The sequence below is a fragment of the Heterodontus francisci genome, chromosome 11 (genome assembly GCF_036365525.1).
Source record: "Heterodontus francisci isolate sHetFra1 chromosome 11, sHetFra1.hap1, whole genome shotgun sequence".
NCBI classification, from domain to species: Eukaryota; Metazoa; Chordata; class Chondrichthyes; order Heterodontiformes; family Heterodontidae; genus Heterodontus; species Heterodontus francisci.
Genome location: NC_090381.1, coordinates 28,289,570 through 28,312,756, shown reverse-complemented (window position 1 = coordinate 28,312,756; position 23,187 = coordinate 28,289,570). Strand labels below are relative to the sequence as shown.

General features: G+C 44.2%; 1 protein-coding gene across 2 annotated transcripts in view; it reads left to right on the top strand.

Moving 5' to 3' along the window:
* crocc2 (ciliary rootlet coiled-coil, rootletin family member 2) overlaps positions 1-23,187 on the top strand; it is a 490,923-nt gene that overhangs the window by 227,418 nt on the left and 240,318 nt on the right. For both annotated transcript variants that reach the window (XM_068041847.1, XM_068041848.1), the window contains 5 exons: positions 8,055-8,151; positions 10,863-10,961; positions 11,723-11,974; positions 18,873-19,072; positions 22,915-23,097. In XM_068041847.1, coding sequence (XP_067897948.1) covers positions 8,055-8,151; positions 10,863-10,961; positions 11,723-11,974; positions 18,873-19,072; positions 22,915-23,097 — 831 coding nt within the window. The remainder of the gene's footprint in view (positions 1-8,054; positions 8,152-10,862; positions 10,962-11,722; positions 11,975-18,872; positions 19,073-22,914; positions 23,098-23,187) is intronic.

The following is a 23,187-nucleotide window of genomic DNA, read 5'->3' as shown; positions in this document are numbered from 1 at the left end:
CCCACAGTGCTGTTAGGAAGGGAGTTCCAGGAATTTGACACAGCCACAGTGAAGGAACGGTGATATAGTTCCAAGTCAGGATGGTGTGTGACTTGGAGGGCAACTTGCAAGTTGTGGTGTTCCCATGTATTTGCTGCCCTTGTCCTTCTAGTTGGTAGAGGTCGCAGGTTTGGAAGGTGCTGTCTAAGGAGCCTTGGTGCATTGCTGCAGTGCATCTTGTCGATGGTACACACTGCTGCCACTGTGCGTCGGTGGTGGAGGGAATGAATGTTTGTAGATGGGGTGCCAATCAAGCGGGCTGCTTTGTCCTGGATGGTGTCGAGCTTCTTGAGTGTTGTTGGAGCTGCACCCATCCAGGCAAGTATTCCATCACACTCCTGACTTGTGCCTTGTAGATGGTGGACAGGCTTTGGGGAGTGAGGAGGTGAGTTACTCGCTGCAGGATTCCTAGCTTCTGACCTGCTCTTGTAGCCACGATATTTATATGGCTACTCCAGTTCAGTTTCTGGTCAATGGTAGCCCCTAGGATGTTGATAGTGGGGGATTCAGCAATGGTAATGCTGTTGAATGTCAAGGGGAGATGGTTAGATTCTCTCTTGTTGGAGATGGTAATTGCCTGGCACTTGTGTGGCGCGAATGTTACTTGCCACATATCAGCCCAAGCCTGGATATTGTCCAGGTCTTGCTGCATTTCTACACGGACTGCTTCAGTATCTGAGGAATCACGAATGGTGCTGAACATTGTGCAATCATCAGCGAACATCCCCACTTCTGACCTTATGATTGAAGGAAGGTCATTGATGAAGCAGCTGAAGATGGTTGGGCCTAGGACACTACGCTGAGGAACCCCTGCAGTGATGTCCTGGAGCTCAGATGATTGACCTCCAACAACCACAACCATCTTCCTTTGCACTAGGTATGACTCCAGCCAGTGGAGGGTTTTCCCCCTGATTCCCATTGACCTCAGTTTTGCTAGGCCTCCTTGATGCCATACTCGGTCAAATCCTGCCTTGATGTCAAGGGCAGTCACTCTCATCTCACCTCTTGAGTTCAGCTCTTTTGTCCATGTTTGAACCAAGGCTGTAATGAGGTCAGGAGCTGAGTGGCCCTGGCGGAACCCAAACTGAGCGTCACTGAGCAGGTTATTGCTAAGCAAGTGCCGCTTGATGGCACTGTTGATGACACCTTCCATCACTTTACTGATGATTGAGAGTAGGCTGATGGGGCAGTAATTGGCCGGGTTGGACTTGTCCTGCTTTTTGTGTACAGGACATACCTAGGCAATTTTCCACATTGCAGGGTAGATGCCAGTGTTGTAGCTGTACTGGAACAGCTTGGCTAGGGGCGCGGCAAGTTCTGGAGCACAGGTCTTCAACACTATTGCCGGAATATTGTCAGGGCCCATAGCCTTTGCAGTATCCAGTGCCTTCAGTCGTTTCTTGATATCACATGGAGTGAATCGAATTCGCTGAAGTCTGGCATCTGTGATGCTGGGGACTTCAGGAGGAGGCCGAGATGGATCATCAACTCGGCATTTCTGGCTGAAGATTGTTGCAAATGCTTCAGCCTTATCTTTCGCACTGATGTGCTGGGCTCCCCCATCATTGAGGATGGGGATATTTGTGGATCCACCCCCTCCAGTTAGTTGTTTAATTGTCCACCACCATTCACGGCTGGATGTGGCAGGACTGCAGAGCTTAGATCTGATCCGTTGGTTATGGGATCGCTTAGCTCTGTCTATCGCATGCTGCTTACGCAGTAGTCCTGGGTTGTCGCTTCACCAGGTTGACACCTCATTTTGAGGTATGCCTGGTGCTGCTCCTGGCATGCCCTCCTGCACTCTTCATTGAACCAGGGTTGGTCTCCTGGCTTGATGGTAATGGTAGAGTGGGGGATATGCCGGGCCATGAGGTTACAGATTGTGGTTGAGTACAGTTCTGCTGCTGCTGATGGCCCACAGCTCCTCATGGATGCCCAGTTTTGCATTGCTAGATCTGTTCAAAATCTATCCCATTTAGCACGGTGATAGTGCCACACAACATGATGGACGGTATCCTCAATGTGAAGGCGAGACTTCGTCTCCACAAGGACTGTGCGGTGGTCACTGCTACCAATATTGTCATGGACAGATACATCTGCGGCAGGCAGACTGATGAGGACGAGGTCAAGTATGTTTTTCCCTCGTGTTGGTTCCCCCACCACCTGCCGCAGACCCAGTCTAGCAGCTATGTCCTTTAGGACTCGGCCAGCTCGATCAGTAGTGGTGCTACCAAGCCAGTCATGGTGATGGACATTGAAGTCCCCCACCCAGAGTACATTTTGTGCCCTTGCTTCCTCCAAGTGGTTTTCAACATGGAGGAGTACTGAGTCATCAGCTGAGGGAAGGTGGTAGATGGTAATCAGTAGGAGGTTACCTTGCCCATGTTTGACCTGATGCCATGAGACTTCATGGGGTCCGGAGTCGATGTTGAGGACTCCCAGGGCAACTCCCTCCCTACTGTATACCACTGTGCTCCCATCTCTGGTGGGTCTGTCCTGCCGGTGGGACAGGACATACCCAGGGATGGTGATGGCAGTGTCTGGGACATTGTCTGTAAGGTATGATTCCGTGAGTATGACTATGTCAGGCTGTTGCTTGACTAGTCTGTGGGACAGCTCTCCCAACTTTGGCACAAGCCCCCAGATGTTAGTAAGGAGGACTTTGCAGGGTCGACAGGGCTGGGTTTGCCGTTTCCGGTGCCTAGTTCGATGCCGGGTGGTCCGTCTGGTTTCATTCCTTTTTATTGACTTCGTAGCAGTTAGGTACAACTGAGTGGCTTGCTAGGCCATTTCACAGGGCATGTAAGAGTTAACCACATTGCTGTGGGTCTGGAGTCACATGTAGGCCAGACCAGGTAAGGACAGCAGATTTCCTTCCCTAAAGGACATTAGTGAACCAGATGGGTTTTTACAACAATCGACAATGGTTTCATGGCCATCATCAGACTAGCTTTTAATTCCAGATTTATTAATTAAATTCAAATTCCACCTTCTGCTGTGGTGGGATTCTAACCCATGTCCCCGGAGAAATACCCTGGGTCTCTGGGTTACTAGTCCAGTGATAATACCACTACGCCACCATGACCCGATCCTTCTGTCTCTCAGCTTTAGTGTATTCAGCACGGAAAATTGTTCTGTGTTATTCCCCACTTGTTGGGATAGATACTGACATTGTGCAGTTGTGTTAAATGAGTGATGGTGAGTCAGCAGCCTGTTTTACATCTCTCCCAATTTTTATTTCTGTCGACTTCAAAAGAGCTGCTGATTTGCTATCACTTGTTTAACGCTATCTCACAAAGGCAAGTTGTACACCTCTTGTGATGGCAGACTGACTAAAATGATCCGGCACCTGCTCAAATGTATTTTCTTTAGTGGGGCTCCTTGGATAGTGATTCAAAGCAGGAACCTGGCAGATCATCTTCCACTCCACGCTGGCCAAGGACTCCTGAGGCCAATCTTACCACTCCATGAGTTCATTACCCGAGATCAGTTAATTCAGTGCAGACCAGGAATCAAACCTGGGGACGCTGATGTTGATTTATGCTCTGCACCACTGCAGGCATTTCATTGATCCACAGGTGAGCAACATTAAAGTATCCCAAAATGCGATCTTATCTAACCCTCTGTAATTTAGTTAACCACAGAAGCAACAAAATGTATAGTGCAAAATAAGCCCACCTGCGGAGAGAGCTGGAAAATTAGTTATCTGCACAAAATAGAACTTACAAGAAAACAACAAATTTTCCTGAGTAAAAACCGAGTGAACTTACTGCGGTAGAGTTTTACTTTGTGCAATAGTGTAAGACAGGTAATAGCGAATCAGCCAGCTTTACATCTCTCATGATTTTTATTCCCATTGACTTCATGGAAACAAAAATGGGGAGATGTGTAGAATGGGCTGCTGATTCGTTATCATCACACTAAGTCAGCGTCTGTTGAAAAGAATGGTGTTTTGATTTTCAATTAGTATAATGGGACATACACTATCCCGGTTGCAGACAACATTGCTCTTTTGTTAAAAACAGCTTAGCTGCAGGTAGAAAATGATCTAAGCAATTTCCATCCTTTTAGAAAATTTACAGCACGGGAGGAGGCCATTTGGTCCCTTCTACCTGTGTTTTCTCTTTGCTAGAGCAATCTAAAACTAACCTGCTGCCTCACTTTTTTCCATAGCCCTATGACTTGCTCTGCTTCCAATATAACCCAATTTTCCCTTAAAAGATTGTCTTTGTCTCAGCTACTCCCTGTGACAATGCCGTTCTCAAGTCATGTTGCAGACTAATTGATAGAGATCAATTGCCATGATTAGACAGCATCTCCACTATTATTGTATCATGCAACTACCAGGGTGATCAAAGGCAAACTAGATGGAGATTGGTCTTTTATCATCTTGCAATCTCTATATGCCTATCTCAGAAATTTTATTTTAATTTCATTGAAGGGAAACATTCATTTGCCAGCAGTTTGTGTAAAATGTAAAAGATTATACTACAGCTAGTCTCGTTTTGAGCACCTTAATTTAGGAAAGATGGCAAGATGCTGGAGAGGTTCCAGCAGAGATTCACATGATAGCAAACATGGGGAGGCTTTAATTCTGAGGAGAGTAGGTTACAAGGAGGTCTGATGGGGGTGTTCAAAATTGCAATGGGATTTGACAAGTTGAAAATGCAAATTCTCCTTCTACTAATCCATTAATCAGTAACTATACTTCATGAATTTAAGATCATTGACAAAATGAAAGGATAGGAAAATTTCAGATTTTACACAGAAGGTTGTTAGGATATGGAATATCCTACCAGAAACCATAATATTTGAAAAACGTTAACCAGATATAGGGAAAAGGCCAGAGAATGAACTGGATATTTCTTTCAGAGAGCTGGTGCAGGCAGAATGGGTGCAATGGCCACCTTCTGTGCTGTAAAATTTCACAATTCCATTGTTCAATCCCAGTGTGACAGAGTTTTAATGACATTTTCCAGTAACCGCAGGGAGTAATTTTTAATAGATTCCATGCATTCACAAAAGACCACTTGCACACTATAAGATGCTCTACAGTGACCATAAAAGTTACTCCAGGATGGCACATTTAACCAAATCCCTCGCTCCAGCCAACCATCCTGAGGTGGGCTTCATATTGTGGCACTGTGTGCTGATGCTCACCCGTGCCTTTATCACTGAATTCAGATAACCCCAAAAAGGAGAGATGTTGAATACTTTTGTAGGCATTCTACTCCAAGACCTGACAACACTTAGGGCTGAATTTTACACACCCCCCTGTGGGGGTGGGGGCCGGAAAATGCCTCCGGCAGAGGTCCGCTATGGGCCTCGACGCCGCGAAGGTCCGGCAGAAGCCAAATTTAAATATGTATATTAATGCAAATAAATTAATTAAGTACTTTCACACTCCTGCCATTGTCCTGGTGCGATATGTATGCTAGTGGCTGGCACTCCCGCACCTACGGGTCCCCATCCAGGTATCCGAGGCAGAACACTGGTGCTTCAGTGTGGGAGGTGAGCAACCGACGTCAGAGTCATCTCATTGGTGTAGGGGATGGTGGGAACGATTAGAGTGTAAAGTGTATGTAACATTAGTGGGGAAGGCCATGTGCACAAGCTAAGTATTTGGTGGGAGGGGGGGCAGTGGGAAAGAAGGCAGGTAATTAATTCAATGGTTATTGGGGAGTGGGAGAGGAGCAAGATACATTTATTTAATTTTTTCAAATCAATTTTACATCAATGCTTCTTCAAATATTTAAATGGAAATGTAGGGCTTGAAGCCCTTTAAAAATGGTGTCAGCACCTGTGCAAAGGCTGCTGACTCCATTGCCAGGGACGGACAGCCCACCCCCTCCACATTAGCTGGGAGGGCAGTTCGGCCCAGCAGTATAAATGAGCCGCCCTGATATTAAGTTTGGCAGCTCTACAACGTGTGGCCCGCATGGGCGGACAACCCTAATCAGCGGCGGAAGTCTAAATTTTAGCCCTTAATCATTCTGCTCAGCTCAGGAATTTTGCCACCATCCAAGTTGTATTGCCGTAGTAGTGTGCTTTTACACCACAAGAGGGCCTCACAGAGCCAGTTGAATATTAAAAACCCCTTTTATGGAAGAGGCTGGCAAGCCGGCATCTCAATTTACTCCACAGGTCTAAGAATCTTTATATTGTAGATCTCTCCAGGTCCCGATCCAAAAAAGTAGAACTCAACCCACAACACAACAATTTACATTTAGGTCTCAACTTTAAAATAGAAAAAAATGGTCCAAGCCAATTAACAAGGTTTTCATGGCCTTAGAGAGGGTGGAGATTTACTAGAATGGTGCCAGGATGAGGGACTTCAGTTACATGGAGAGATTAGCAAAGCTGATATTATTCTGCTTAAAGCAGAGAAGGTGAAGGAAAGATTTAATAGAGGTGTTCAAAATTATGAATGGTTTTGACAAAGTAATTAAGGAGAAATGGTGTCCACTGGCAGGAAGATGAGTAACCAGAGGACACAGTTTTAGGATAATTGATAAAAGAACCTGAGGAGGGATGTGGAGAATTATTTTACACAGCAAATTTTTACGATCTGGAATGCACTGCCTGCAAGGGTGGTGGAAGCAGGTTTAGTAAGAACTTTCAAAAGGCAATTGGATAAATATTTGAAAAGGAAAGTTTTGCAGAGATATTGGAAAAGAACAGGGGAGTGAGACGCATTGGATAACTTTTTCAAAGAGCTGGCACAGGCACAATGGGCGGAATGGCCTTCTGTGCTATTACGGTCAAGTGAGGAGAGGTCGAAGGGCTTCCCTCTTTTTCCTCCCCTTGTTTGACCACAAACAGGTTTATTTATTTTTTAAAGTGGGTGTACTAGTGAATTCAGTAGGTTCTTGATTACTTACTTGCTATGATCATAACAAGAACCAATCAGACAGGTTTTCTTGAGTTAGCAAAGAAAGAGGTTAACTTTATTGTACTCAAACCGAACTAACTAAAATAATAAACCAGGTGCCAACTTTCATTCACACGCACACACTAGAGGTGCACACACACAAATAGGTAACAGAGTGGAGAAGGATAGATTGGTTGAGTTAGAGTCCATATGAAAAGGTATACAGTCTGTTGTGTTTGGTGATTCGGTTGGCTTCTAGCTGAATTTGGTGGTCCTAAGGCTTTTAGTTTGAAGAGATAGATGACTGATTTGATGGGTTTCTTGGAGACAGCGATGTGGATGATTTCCTCCAAAGAGGTTTCTGATTGTAGCCAGAGTATGTAAAGGTGGCCAGTCAACAAGCAGGATTTGAAACTTGCAAGCTGGAATAGAGAGAGAGATGTGGGATCTCCACTTGGGTCTGCATGTATCAGAGTCCAGATGCTTCTCCTTGCTGCTTGTCACATGACAGTCATTCAGTCATTCAAGCATAGTAGTTAGCAGTGTATTTCTTCTTGCTAAAATAAGAGAACAGGCAGTTCCCTTAAACTTCCTGGGTCTTGGTTCTTTCGACTCCACCTCACAGGCAATGTAGGATGCAGTGTTGCAAATTAGGTGGCCATCTTAAGCTGCTAGCAAAGTCATCTTTTATCTGTGTTTTTTTAAATTTCTTTTCAAAAATATAAATTCAGATCTCCAGTCAGTGGATTAAAGAAAATTATCATTCAACAAAGCACATTGGCATAACACCTGAAAGGATGGTGGAAGCAGATTCAAAAGGAACTTTCAAAAGGCAATGGGATAAATATTTGAAATGAAAAGTTTTGCAGGGATATTGGAAAAGAGCAGGGAAGTGAGACAAATTGGATACCTCTTTCAAAGAGCTGGCACAGGCACAACAGGTGGAATGGCCTTCTGCATTCATGATTCTAACAAAGGTGTAAGGGGGAAAAAAAACTTAGCTTAGTGGAATGTCCAATCCTTAATGCAGCACCCAGAGGTTTCTTCACTGTTCCAAATTTAGGTGAAGTACATCCAACTTGTTAAGCAAGGTTTTATCTGACATTCATGAAACCTATTGTTATATTCTGTGTTCTTATTCTAGGCTTAATGAGTTATCTGTTGCCATGGAAAGGCTGAAGATACAGAATGCTGAGAAGGAGAGAACCATCACATTTCTCAACCGTACCATGGAGAAGTTGGTACGTGAGTACTGTGGCTAGTCTATGACCTTTTGCGGTTGGATGTAGCCAAGGAAAATAGGAACAGGAGTAGGTCAGTCAGCCCCTTGAATGTGTTCCCCAAAATGCTCTTGTACCAAACCATTCCAGATAATTCCAGGGCATCACTTTTAATATAGGAATAACATTCCATCATAAAGGGAAAAGGTAATGTGCAACTCACTGAAAGGGAATTCCTAGTAATTGGAGAGACTCAATGGTGCTGCAAATCCAAAATACCAGCACAACAGAAACAGTTGGTAGAAAAATGTTTTCCTTCAACCAACAGTCTTTCCTGGCAGGGATATTTTCTGCAGCATGTTGACTGCAATGGTTGATCCAGATGGCACTGTGTTGTGGTGATTCCATGTCCGGCAGGATATAGCGGGAGATGAAATAGATGGTACATTGGAGAATCAAGGTGAAACCTGCAAGGCCAGGAGGAATTAGCAGTGGAGTGATTCAACTTGCTGCCTTGTCTCTTTTAATCATAGGGTATAATTTTAACCTTGGATGATGGGGTAAAATGGGCACTATTGAATTAACCACCCATTATACACCATTTCTCATTTCCTTCACGTTTAAAGTCAAGCAAAGAGAAAATTTGACATGGTGTATATTGGACAGCCGATTAAGTATTGCACATTGTACACCTTCACCCAGTGCTACAATTACCCCCATAGTTATTCAGGCAGGTAGGCCATGATGTAGATACAGAAGCTGTGGTGGACTCGTTCCCAGCCTTTGCAATGTGCACTGGATACTGGGGAACTCCAGCAGTTTAGGCGCTATGGAGGATGATGTGCGAGATGCTGATCTTGTCTCAGTCTCCTGGTCACTGAGCAAAGAGTCTGCCATTTCTCATCAAAAATGTCTATCCCAATATGTGCCCTTCTAACCCTCACTGTCATGATTGATCCTCAATGGCTCCAACAACAACAACTTATATTTATATAGCACCTTTGGTGTAATAAAACATCCCAACGCACTGACAGGAACATTATAAAACAAAATGTGACCCTGAGCCACAGAAGGAGCTATTAGGTCAGTGACCAAAAGCTTGATCCATGGGAATTTGTATGGCTGGCACAATAATATTCCAGAAATAAAGAAAGAATGTCCTCCAACAAGGTCCGTTGTCACATGGATTTTAACAGGACGTCCACTAGTAGGAAAACGTGATGCATGTGGAAGGTGCCAAAGTAAAGCCTTTTCAGAGTGAACAGTAGGCTATCAGTTAGTTGGGCAAGGCATCAAAGACAACAAATGTCCCACTACCACGGGAGGAATGACTATAGATCATTGAATATGGGATGTTATAGATGTATGGTAATATCTATAATCCATATATAAAATGGCAAGTTTCTAATTTGGGATGAGAGTGTTAAAATCATACCCTTTGATTCCATGAAGCTATGCATATTTGACTGACAAGACACTCACTGATAAGGGGTTTGGGTGGTAGGCATCCTGGTCTGTCTTCTTGGAGAAGTCTGACAATTTGTGACCATGGTTAATCTGGACTGGAGTCAAAGAAACCAATCTGATGGAAGAAATACCAAGCCACCTCTTCTCCAACATCCTTGAGGGACATCAACATGCCTTTTTGTTTTCTAGATAATGTATCAAAGAGGCTCCACTGCACTGCTACACTATGTGAATGATGTTCAGCAGATATCAGACACCAGTGCACAATAAACAAGTCACATGAATAAAATCATTTGCTCACATGAATCAGTTTGGGCAACAATGTGTCCAGAACGTTGCTAATATTTTTGAGTTCCAGTTCAAAAGGAACATTATTCTACGTGAAACATTGCCAGCAGAAGGCTCCTGTTGACAGGAAAACTTACTGAGGGTATCTCAGTAAGATCCGTGTGGCCGTATCATAACCAGTTTTGTTGCGGTGTTGGACACTTCTTGACCCATACCTACCAGCAATATTTCTAAGATTCCTTCCCTTTTCTTTTTGATTTCTTCTGCTGCAGGTTCTAGTCACCCAGTGGGTATATACCATGCAAATTGAATGGTCCCAGGCTTGATTACCAGTTCATACTTAGTTGACTAATCTCAGTCAGCAATGGAAATTGGGTCACTAGAATTAGTCTCCATGTCTGTGAACTATGGAGGGAAAATAAATTAGCTGGGGTTCTCCACTTCTGATCACTTCAATTACTGTGCTGGAAAGTTGTAAGTGTGGTTGTTAATTGAGACCTGAATTGGGCTTGGCATTGTCGCCCTCCATGGCAAAATGACATGCAGGCATTTGCTGCTAAGCTCACCCACTTGCCCCCAGCAAGAGATGGCATGTTTTGGCAGTGGAGGAGAGAATGAACAGGAAATTTTGAGATGTGAGTGGCTCAATTCTCCTTTGTATTCCCACTACAAAATAATCCCTGCTTTTCCAAATATTTCCAAGGTATTTTTAAATTTCCTTTCATGAGACGAACAAAATCTCTGGGCTTAGAACCTTCTGTTACTGCGGCACAGATGGTTTTTCCTTGTTCTTACTACGATATGTATGTTGTTGAAATTCACTATTTTTTTTTTGATCTGATGTAACTGTTTGTCAGTCCTCTTCAAGGAATTTTTAATTAACAGTTGGGGGTGGAAGCATTTGTAACTGCTCCAACCTATCACAGATTTTCTGCTTTACATGTCAGTTCCTAATTCTGAATCTTGGCTGATCACAGGAATCCAGTAAAACTGAAATTACAAGTGAAACCTTGGAAAACGAAGCTCTAAGAACTGAGATAGAATCCTTACATCAAACGTTACACAACATTGCTCAGGTACAAAAAAAAGGGGCCAATGTGTGAAAGAGATCTTTTGATTGGCTTTTCAAAGATGCAGTAGTATGTGGCTGAGATTGGACTGGTTACAAACACTCAATGGAATGTGGTGGAGGGGGGGGGGGGGAAGAGGGTCGTTTATGGACAGCACATCAATTCAGAGTTGAATATTGGAGAGGCAAGGCTGGAGGAATATTCTAGCACTTTCCTTGTGAAACTGGGAGTATTTATATAGAACTTCCCCACAGGAGATTAAATGGGTTGTGCAGAGTCCAGGTTAGGGCAGATGGTAAATGGACTGTGGAAGGAGATTAAATGGGTGCGTTAATATTCATGATAAGGCAGATTGCATATGGACTGCAAAAAGAGTCCAGCCCAAGGGCCTCATTGAAAGTTTCCAGAAATTTGAGGTGCCTGCTCATCATGGTGTTGTATCACTGGATCTTCCTCTTCAGCAGTGACAGGCTTCCTGTTGGTGGTGGGGATCATATCAAAGGCCATCATGCATTACTCATAACCCCTGCCCCAGGAAAATTGGTCAGGGTCTTTGTGGGGATGGTGGGGCAAGTGCGGGGAGGCGAGGTGATAGTGGGAAGGAGGCAGGTGGTTAGAGTGACAGTCCCAACCCAACCCTCCTCTGAGTAGAGGAGCTAAATCCAGACAAGCATTTTCAGAAAATTTAGACCTATGACCTCTTTTTCTGATCATATTTAAAACGTGTGTAAGTATTTGTGCTGATCATTCTGCCCTTTCATTCTCAGGTTGCTGTTGCTGATGCAGAGACTGCAAGCTCCCTCTTCAGAGAAGGGGCTGCTGAAGGGACTGAGGGTGGTACTGGAAGGCTCGGGTCACCCCTCCTGTCGGGGTCCCCAGTGCTGCGCACGCCTTCCCCTCGCAGGCGCAGGTCACCTACCCGTTCTCAATCACCGCTGCGCAGCATGTCACCGTCTTTCAGTGATTCTACGTTGTCCACGGTCCAGTCAGCTCTCCAAAGACGACAGCTCCAAGTGCAGGTAAGCAGAGAGAGAATAAAGTCTTTAATCCACTAGCACAGTCAGACCACATGAAATTAGCCAGCCTGTAGAAGGTAGACACATCACACACATTGCAACGCTCATTACTGCTCTCAATTTTATCCAAATAGGTCTTAGCAGATATCATGGCCCCTGAATTTCCCTGGGTTGGGGGTTTCACCCAATCTCTTGTTATTAATTCTTATGATGTGGGTATCAATGGCAAGGCCAGCAATTGTTGTCCGTCCCTAGTTGCCTTGAGAAGGTAAGCTTTCTTAGTAAACTGCTGATAGCAGTTGATACAATTGATTTGCTTGCTGGACCACTTCAGAGTGCAGTTAAGGAGCCAACCATATTGCTGTTGGACTTGAGTCACATATAGTCCAGATGGGTAAGAACAGCAGGTTTGCTTCCCTAGTGGACACTAATGAACCAATTGGGTTATTTTGACAATCAAATTCGAATACACGGTCTCTGGATTATTAGTCCAGTAACATAACCACTACACAATTGTATTGAGTATAACTTAAGTGAGTAACTAGAGAAGTCCCCTGAGAAACTATTTATACCATTCCTTTGAGGACACCACTGATCTCAACAACAACTCGTATTCCAAAAAAAAGTGCCTTTACAGTAAAAACACCCCTTGGTGCTTCACAGGACTGTAATCAGGCAAAATCTGACACCAATCCAAAGGAAACATTAGAACATAATAAATAAAACAGAAAGTGCTGGAAATACACAGCAGGTCTGGCAGCATCTGTGGAGAGAGAAACAGAGTTAATGTTTCAGGTCTGTGACCTCTCGTCAGAACATTAGCACATGTGACCAAATGCTTTGTCAAAGAGATACCTTTTAAGGCGCATTTTAAATATAGAGAGAGAGGTGCGGAAAGGTTTAGGGAGGGAACTAACTGCCTCGATGGCTGAAGGCATGACGGCCATTGGGCAAAGGGAATTGGGGATACAAAAGAGGCCAGAATTGGTGAATCTCAGAGTATTGTGGCAGAGCTGGAGAAGGTTGCAGAGACAGGGATCTCCACACCTAGTTACACCAGGAAATCGAGAGATTACCCTCTCCCCCACCATTCCCCATGAAACATTCAGGCCTATGTTTACTGCTGGTTCTCCCATAGTGCAGCTTATCCATATAAAGTGGGCATCTCACTCTTTGGGCTGGATTTGAAGGAGCCCTTGACATCGGGATCTGTGGCAGAGGAGGGCGTAGGGCCTCAAGATGGCCCTGAATGAGGCCCACCACGGACCTAGAGGCTGGCAGAGCCTGGCCTGATCCTCCCAGAGGTGGTGGGGCACCGTGGTGGTCGCCCACCCCGCTGCTAGGCAACAGGAGCACAATCACCATATGCAAATAAAGTAAATTAATAGATTTGCATGTATTGACCATTAATCGATGTCCCGCTGTGATCTTCGGCCCGGCGGCAGGCACTCCCGTGCCTTCAGATCCCCGTCCAGGGAAACGAGGCAGAAGACTGGTGGGGAGAGGGGAGGTAAGTTTCTTAGTGCAGGAGAAGGGGTGGGGGACAGGGTCAAATTAACATCATGGGTGTAGGGGTTGGTGGGAAGGGTTGAAGTTTAAAGTTTGTGCAGTTTGTGGCGGGGGGGAAGGTTGGATGGTAAAGGTAAGTGTTTTGTGGGGGGAAAGGGCAAATAATTAATTTAATTGTTATGGGGGGGGGGGTGGGAGAGGGGAAAAAGATGTGTATTTATTTATTTTCATTTAATCTTTCTTTAAATATTTAAATATGCCGGTAGGGCTAACAGCCCTTTAAAAATGATGTCAGAGTCTGCGCTTAGGCAGCTGACGCCATTGCCGGGATGGACAGCCCACGCCCTCCCCTTGATCGGGGTGGGGGTGGGGGGGGGGGGTTGGCCGCCCCAGCTATTTAAATATTTAAATGAGCCACCGCGTTTGGAATCACGGCAGCTCTTTGGTGTGCGGCCCGATTTTTTTTGCCTGCTGCCAAAATTCAGCCCTTTGACTGGGTGGACCACAGAAGGATTTTTTTTGGAGTATTTATTGCTGAATTTCTTTTCCAGTTAATAGTTAGTTTCATCTGCAGTTTAACTGATTCTTAACTTCTCGTTGCTGTAGAAGTCTGATTTTTTTTGTGTTGCAAAACTTTTATTTGCCGCTCCTTTATTGTCCTGCACAACTGTATCAATTTCAGCTGCAATTTCACTTGCAGCAAAGAAAGTGCGCAGGATGAAAATTCCTTTGGACATTCTCATGGCACTCCAAGGTTTGGGAGAGGAGAAGAAACATCGAAGCAATTACACGCTTAGTATTTTGTACACTCCTTGCCCCAGGACTTGCATTTGGAGATAGTCCACCCTGGGCATTTTGAATAAGAAACATCTTCACCAGCTCTGCCTCACAAGTCAGGCTACTATTCAGATTTACCAGCTCCTCCAAACCACACATCTCCCACCAGGATAACCCTTCCAATTGGGAAGATGAGTAACCATTGCACCATTGGATCATTCCAAGCCACTGCCGGCTACATATGCCCATTCCGTTGATTGTCCACAGGCTCAGTTCAGTGGTATTGCAATAGTGTCCTTTTTATCTAAAACATGCTGTAACTGGCTTGAGAGTGCTCGATGCCAGCACTGGATGCCTGAAATTAGAAAATGTTCAATGCGCTCCCTGATGAGCACAAATTTCACAGCAAAAAAAGCGATGAAACGGTAACGTGACATTTGAGAGGAGAATGAGCTGCATTTTGCCAATAACTATTTGAACTCTAAGAGATGAGGGCAGGAACAGGTTAAATAGTTAATGCAGCTTATCTCGGTCTAGCTTGCTCATACCTGCTGGAAAGGAATTGTAGCTTTGCAGTGGGATTGTGTGATCCATAAACTGCTCGGATTGTAGTTCCTTCCCACCTCCACCTTTTATGTTGTTCACAGTAGTTCAAAGGCAGCCATACATACCTGTGGTTGCAAAGATGTGAAGGCCAGGAAAACATTGAAACTTTTTAACTAGTGCGACATTGTTTATAATTCTTATTGAGGGAGAAAAAAAAACGATTGCACAATAATTCTGTGAACTCTGTCCAACTGGGGTGGAGGGAAAGTGTTTGAAGTTGTCTACTCTTCAATTGCATTTAATGAGGTGAAAATGATTTAACTGATTTGATGCTCAGTCTGTTGAGTATTTTGAATTTAGAATTAGCCAAGAAGAATTATGTAGCTTGAGAATAGTACTTTGCTGGCAATTAGTGGCACATCATGCATTAATTTAGTGTGACACAGACTCGGTCCAATGGGAGTGTATATTTCTGCAGTATTTGATGTTAATCTTTAGCCGCATTGTCAAGCAAGAATCCCCTCAGCACTGAGCAGGAGACAAGGAGGTTTGTGCCTACGAGGCCATCAAAGAAGGTGCAGGGCACAGATTACTGAGGGCGTACAGTTGGGAGAGACACCCTGGGTCATCAACTTAGATAGACAACTGGAGAACCATTGGCAGAAGTCATGCAGCAGATTTCCCCTTTGGCCATGGAATGAGATGGAGGGAAGCAAGTTCAAAGCAGGAGAAAACAAGTAGGTTTGCATATCAGACCGATTGATAAAATGGCATGTCCCAGTTTAATCCCTGCCCTTGGCTGAGCTGGCAGAGTTTTAGCCAGGGTCGAAGTAGGGACGCTAACATTGACTTCAGCGCTGCTTGTCTAGAGGAGGAAAGCAATCAGCCAGGGTTTCTGCTTTTTATTACTACTCAATATGTGACTGTTGTGCAAGGACAGTTTGAGCTTCACTATGCTACATTCCATGGAGAATACCTTTGTAACATTCCTGGGATAATTTTGTCAGGCAAAACACCTGGATTGGAAACACAGTAGATGGGAAGACACAGTCAGACATAGGATTTTAACATTAGGTCAGAAGTAAGACTTTTGCAGTTGGTGGTAGATAGGAATATAACACTAGATCAAAGATAAGGCTACAACTTAGGTTAGAGATAGGTCTCTAATAATAGTGCTAGATTAATGATGAGGCTAAACCAAATGCTTTATCCCTTCATCTGATATCTGGAAACATCAGGATAGAGCTGTACACAAAAAGCTACACAAATTACAGGTTTCCCACACGTCCATTGTGTTATTGACCGCACCCGTGTCACGCTGAAGCTGCTTCACACAAAATCTAGCTTCTGCAAGAAGAGTGCAGATGGGTTAATATGTTCCCTGGGCAAAGTCTTTCAGCCCTTACTCTATAGGAGCCTACTGACCATTTCAGGAAGAAACAGCAAGTAAGTGCAGTAACAGTTTTTGAGGGTGCGAGTGCAATGAGAAAGGAAGTGCAGTGAAGTCTGTTACCTGTTGACTTATTGAGAGAGATGGATTCATAGTTTTGAAGGTAGGATCCTGCAGGGCCATGCAGAATGTATGAAATATGTTAAGGAGAGTCTTAATTTGGCAGTGCTGGTGAGATCATTGCATCTCTCTGCACGGAAACCAGCTTCTGGAGATGTTACTGATCACATTCACAGATTGTGCCACATCTGCCATGTTCATCAATTTACTGACTATCTGGAGGGTACAGGGCTTTTTTTTCTATTCCAAACATGCTGCACCAGAGAAGTATCTGAAAACTGTGGGGTCCTTTTGGATCTCTTTTTGCCCCCAGACTTCTTCTCATTGTTCCCAGTTTTGTTTCCACCATTTTATTTTTATGTCTTGGCCACAAGAAAAGCACCTCACTTTTAAGGTGCAGTAGGCTTTTAATCACTGACCTCTTGAGTAAGCTGCCTATGGGAGTGTATTTCACAATGGCAGCTCACCTGAACCATGCAAACCTGGAAACTGGGGATGGGTTCGCTGTAGACTTCGCTGGGCAAACAGTGCTCTCATCCTCGTTGGGAGATCAAAATCCACAGCAATGCTTTTTAGTGGAGTCCTGAATCCGTAACTCACTTCCAATCGGAGAACTTATGCATAATTCAAGCATTAATGATTATGTTGCTTCTCAAATCCAGCACAACAGCTACACATAACAGATCAAAATTGCAAATGCAAACTGTCAGGTGCTGATCTTTGGGGCTAGAGTGGCTGAAGGGTTAAAAAAAAAGTTGAATGGTTTCTCCAATTGCCTTGAAATCTGGCCCAGCAGTATTGTGTCTCGGGCCATTGCAACTTAGCCTTTACCTGTCAGCCCTTGTCACACAGGAGAACGAGTTATTGGAGTGGCTGCTTTGATCACAGCTGCACTCTTTATATATTTAATAGACAACAGCTCACTGAGACTGTAAGCTGCATTTCTTGGAACAAAACAAAAATCAAAAAATTTGAAGGGTCACCTCACAGTTATTATTTGTGAGTTATCACTTTACAGCGCTGTGTTGAATTATTACAGAGGGATTTACTGACGTGTGTCCCTGCCAGACTGTTGCCAGGGTAGGACACACTCAGAGTGCTCAATCACTGTGCAGGTCTCAGTTCTGGCAGGCAGGCTTCTTATTCACCTTTTGAACCCAGTGTCAGTGATAATAATAATGAAAATTGCACAGACAGTTTTAGCACATTTTAGATACAAGGCAAAACTGCTTCTACACTTGTTCCATCAAACACTCCCAGGCCAGGTATAGCAAGGGTTAGATACAGAGTAAAGTTCCCTCAAACAGACCCATCAAACACTCCCAGCATAAGTACAGCATTGGTTAGTTACAGAGGGACAAATTTTAATTCACAATGTGTTTCCATTGGGAAACTGCTCCAACAAGTTGATTTCCTGCCAGACAAAGGCAGTAGGAAACCATGTGGACTTTAATTGTAAAGCCTGACTTACTAACTGCTCCCAGGCCACTTTCTGCCCGAGGGCACAAGGAAGCTTGAGAGCAGCTGCTGGCAAGTGAAGATTGGGCAGCTGAGGGATTCCAGATAAGTAACGTGAAGGGGGTTTCTTGAGGGTCGTACAGAGGAAATGTCTAAGGCAGGGTATACCACAACTTACCCTGTGGGGCCCAAATGAACACTCCCTCCCCTCCCAATCCTGTAAAGGAAAGTTCCAGACTTAGTTGAAAGTCCAGTTCTGCCCACAGATCAACTGCAGACTGCTTTATCCTAACAGGAAAGCCATGCAATGTCCCCATTCAGGCCCCAGTTAAAACTGCATTGTGGTCCCAATCACAGAATAAGACCCCAATTTGCATGAATATAGGTAGTCGCCTCACCTGCTTGCAAAACCCTGCAAATTGATATGAGGAATGGCCAGGATCTAAGCAGGTCATAGTCATTTACGGCATAGAAGGAGGCCATTCATCCCTTTGAGTGCATGACGGCTCTCCACGAAGCAATCCAGTCAGTCCCACTCCCTCCTCGATCCCCATAGCCCTGCAAGTTTATTTCCTTCAAGTGCCCATCCAATTTCCTTTTGAAATCATTGATTGTCTCCACTTCCACCACCCTTGTGGGAAGGGTTCATTTTAACGTCCACTCGCCTGGTTTCCACTGGGCATGTGTGGTTAAAACCAAGCCTGGAATAAAGGTTCCTCTGCGTTGCCTAATAAGAAACTCTTAGATTTGGTACAGCATGGGTTAGATACAGAGTAAAGTTTCTTGTACACTGTCCCATTGTACTGGGCTTAGTGCCTAGTCACTGCTCACCTGCCTTTTACACATACTGGTCTTGTGGTGTCAGTTCAATTCCTTTTGGTAGCTAAGCTCAATAACTCCCTCAGTAGCAATAGTGAATAAAATTAATGGAGGTAGAAATTTGTGAATGTTGATCATGCTTCCTTGCAACTGCATGACTTTTAAAAAGGATTCCTGATGGTGAGAAATTTTAGAAGCTTACTTCCGTCTTTTAATGTGGTGTAAATGGTTATGAAAGATAAAAGTCAGTTTGTAATGAGTGAAGTGTGGCCATTTTTTCAGGAGTTTCGTGGAAAACTGGAAGCCGTTCAGGATGTAATCAGCTCTTTGAAGAAACAGCTGGGAGAGAGTGAGAGTGAACGGAGGCTACTGGAGCAGAAGATGGTAAAACTGAAAGATGACGCTGAGGATTCAAGCCGAGCCAAGGACGATGCCAAGAGGGATGCTGCCCGCTACCGATCCTCTCTGGAAATCATTGGAAGGTGGGCATTGACATTTTGTTTGGAGAAGGGAGGATGAACCAAACTTTGTTAGAGATGAATTCAGGGCTGTGCCATTGAGTGTTAAAGAGATGTTTCTATTTTTTTCAAGATATGATCAAAATGAGATAACTGAATCCAGATTTTATGTTTTACCTGTGTCACCATCCATTTGTGAAATGAAGACTTTGGCCTGAATTTTACAAGGTCGTGAGTACCTCGATGTCAGGGTGAAAAGTGGGTCCCAAGTCTGCACTTGCCGGCGATTTTACTGCAGGTGATCTCCTAATTGGCTGCCTGCGGGCCCACTGCCCAATTCAGGATGGTGGGTGGGCTCTCCATAGTGCTAGCTCAATCAGAGGGCCGGCAGTCCTGAAGCCTCAGCAGTGCCACCAGGAGAAGTGGTCGCTGCTGAGGTCTGCAGAAGACCTTAGGAGCTGGGCCAGGCAAAAAAAAAATTAAAAATCACTGGGCCAAGTGTCAGAGGGCAAACCTCTTTGGGGAGATCGTTGGGGTCACGGGAGCTGTCATAGCTGCCTGCGGCCCCCTCTTTGGGCCATCGAGCTTGGCCCCCAGGGTTGCCATAGGGAGGCTGCCTCCGTTTAGCTGGCAGCCTCCCCTTATGGCAGGGATCATCCCACCATCAGCAAAATGTCCCCTAATTGGGCCTTTAATTATGGTAAACTGCTACCCACCTCCTTGGAGCGGGCAGCCTCTCCACTTCCAGTTTCCAGGCAGCGAGGCCATGTAAGGGAGCCAATCCAACGTGGCTCCCTGTGATTTTACTGGCACTTTCCCACCCTCTGCCTGCCAGCTCACCTTGGGGAGGTTGGAGGGGTGGTGCAGGGGGGAAATGGCTGGGGTGGTAAAATGCTGGTCATTTAGTGTGTTTTGTAAAATGAGATTGGAGACATACAGAACCCCTATCAAATGGAAGTTCTGGGACAAGTATAACTGAATCTAGAATCTGACTTCAGCCAAAATGTGTGTCACTAATAAACCTCAACTATACTACTAAACAGAAGGTGAAATGTCCAGGGCTTTGATGTTAACAACATTCCCCCATTATCTTCAGTGAAATGATATCTGTCTTACCTGTGCTCATTCTTTCTCTCTTTCTCACGCAGACTGTTCTTAATGTTATATATTTTTCTTCATGTATTACTTCATCTAAATCTGTCAATGACATGTTATTGGTTTCCAAAATGGCTGCCTGCTGCCTTAACTGTGCTATGTCACCCTGCAAGGAAGGTGCAGGATATCAGAGAACATTAATTAAATCCCAAACAAACCTACCTCTTGTTCTGATGGGGCAAATAAAATGATATAGAAAAGGAAGGCCTTGAATTTCTATAGCACCTTTTATGACCTCAGGACACCCTAAAACACCTTACAGCATTGAAGTACTTTTGAAGTGTAGTCACTGCTGTAATGTAGGAAATGTGGCAACCAGTTTGCAGACAGCAAGGTCACACAAACAGCAGCGTGACAATGACTAGATAATCTGTTTTAGTGATGGTAATTGAGCAATAAATATAGTGATGTTGATTGAGACATAATTGCCCTGATCTTCTTAAAAATAGTGCCATGGAGTCTTTTGCATCCACCTGAGAGAGCAGATGGAGCCTTGGTTTAAGATCTCATTCAAAAGAAAACACCTCCGACAATGCAGAATTCTCTCAGTACTACAGTGCAGTGTCAGCCTCGATTCTGTGCTCAAGTCTCTGGAGTAGAACTTGGACCTGCAACCTTCTGACTCAGTGTGCTACCCACTGAGTCATGGCTGACAGCCAAAGATGGTCTCTGAATTTGAGTCCATTTCTTCCTGCTGCCCAGAAAGTTAATTGGAAGTGTGCTTAAACAGAGAATACCACTTTTTACAACCAAATAAAATTAAGGAACACATTTCCTAATAGTTTTGAGACTGTAGAGTGCATTCATGTGAATGCTTATGCATTGGTCAGGAAAAAAAAATGCTTAGTGGATGTCTGCCAATTGGAAACTCAAAGCCTCTTTGTAGAGATGGCAATGCAGCCTAATGGGTAGGAGAACACCTCGAAAGATTGTTATGTTTTGGCTCACATTCCGTCAGATTTTTTTTTATTTTTAAAGCAGTTCTGTAAAGATCCAAGGACCACTCCCATTAATAAGTAAATGTGACAAAACTGTCCATAGTTTATGGGTCCCTATCATGTGTTTCATTTCTTACCTTAAGACGGGTTTCCTTAAGAAAACACATATACAACCTCTCATCGGCAAACTTGTGCTTCCTATGAAGTGAAAAGAAACCTTGTGCTCAAAGTTATTTGCATGCCCTGGATGAGCAGCTCCATTAATTGCCTTTAGATTACACATTTGACTTCTGATACATACTCACATCACTTCTTTTCTTTCTTTCGGGCCTCCTTATCTCGAGAGACAATGGATACGCGCCTGGAGGTGGTCAGTGGTTTGTGAAGCAGCGCCTGGAGTGGCTATAAAGGCCAATTCTAGAGTGACAGGCTCTTCCACAGGTGCTGCAGAGAAATTTGTTTGTCGGGGCTGTTGCACAGTTGGCTCTCCCCTTGCGCCTCTGTCTTTATTCCTGCCAACTACTAAGTCTCTTCGACTCGCCACATTTTAGCCCTGTCTTTATGGCACATCACTACAGAAGATGTAAACAGAAAATGCTGGAAATGCTCAGCATTTGTGGAAAGAGAGAAACAGAGTTTCAGGTCGATGACACTTCAGAAGATGATCGATTTCATTTGTACCACACTTTTGTAACAGACTAACCTACCAAGCAAGTTTATCAACAGGTAGAAGCTTTTGCAGCAGCAAGCACTATCAGTTAAAGTTAGCCCAACTAATACATCGGCTTTTGAATCAATTTATAAAAGGTTTTAAAAAGATAAACCTATCAGTTGAATTTCTTTGAATTGTCTTCTTTGAATACCTTTCAATGAAAAGATTGACACATGCTGCTCAGAAAGGGAGTGACTGTCATTGCAATACCTACCAGTCCTATCTCCACATCTGTTGTGTATAGGTCAAAGCCGTACCTAACTGGCAGATCAAATGTGACTGGTCCTTATACCCAGAAAAACCTTCACACTGAACTAACAGCCTAGCTTATGAGCTTAGGCCTTGGGGTAGAATTTGAATCTACAAACTTCTTTCTCAAGAGGTTAAGGCACTGTCAAAAGAGCCAATGTACAGTCTAAGCACTCCCAGAGATTTTAGTTTAGTTTAGTTTAGAGATACAGCACTGAAACAGGCCCTTCGGCCCACCGAGTCTGTGCCGACCATCAACCACCCATTTATACTAATCCTACACTAATTCCATATTCCTACCACATCCCCACCTGTCCCTATATTTCCCTACCACCTACCTATACTAGGGGCAATTGCTAATGGCCAATTTACCTATCAACCTGCAAGTCTTTGGCATGTGGGATGAAACCGGAGCACCCGGAGGAAACCCACGCAGACACAGGGAGAACTTGCAAACTCCACTCAGGCAGTACCCAGAATTGAACCCGGGTCGCTGGAGCTGTGAGTGCTAACCACTGCGCCACTGTGCACATGCAGTCCATTATTTTCCATCTATTAAACTAAAGGCTAAAAAATCATTGGCAGTTAAGAAATCAATATTTTCTGACTCTTCCTTTTTGAGAATGCAAACAGTACCCAATCAAATCAACCCCCCCCCCCACAAGCCGATAACTGATTCAGTTAAAATCTGCGCCATTCCAGTTGATCATAAATATTATTTCTAACACTTCTCTGCTGTTAACAGTTGTAAGTCACAAGCAGTCCAATAGGTATGTTGATATGATCCATTTTAAAGGTTCTTTTCCTTTCAGTGAAAAAGGTAACTTGGAGAAGCTGGTGCATTCTCTAAACCAACAAATCGATAACTTGCAGCTGGATGTGGAGCACCTGAAAGCTGTGAATGGTGATCTGCAACGCCAGCGGGACCACCTCGAAGATGAGAAGGAGGAGTTACACAAAGACAAGGAACAAACCAAGAAAGAAGTCGAGAGAGGGTGAGCAAACAGCACTGAGGATTGTTGATCCATTAACAAGTTAATATTGATGGAGATGATAAATTTTGACTGATTGTGTGTAGTGTTCAA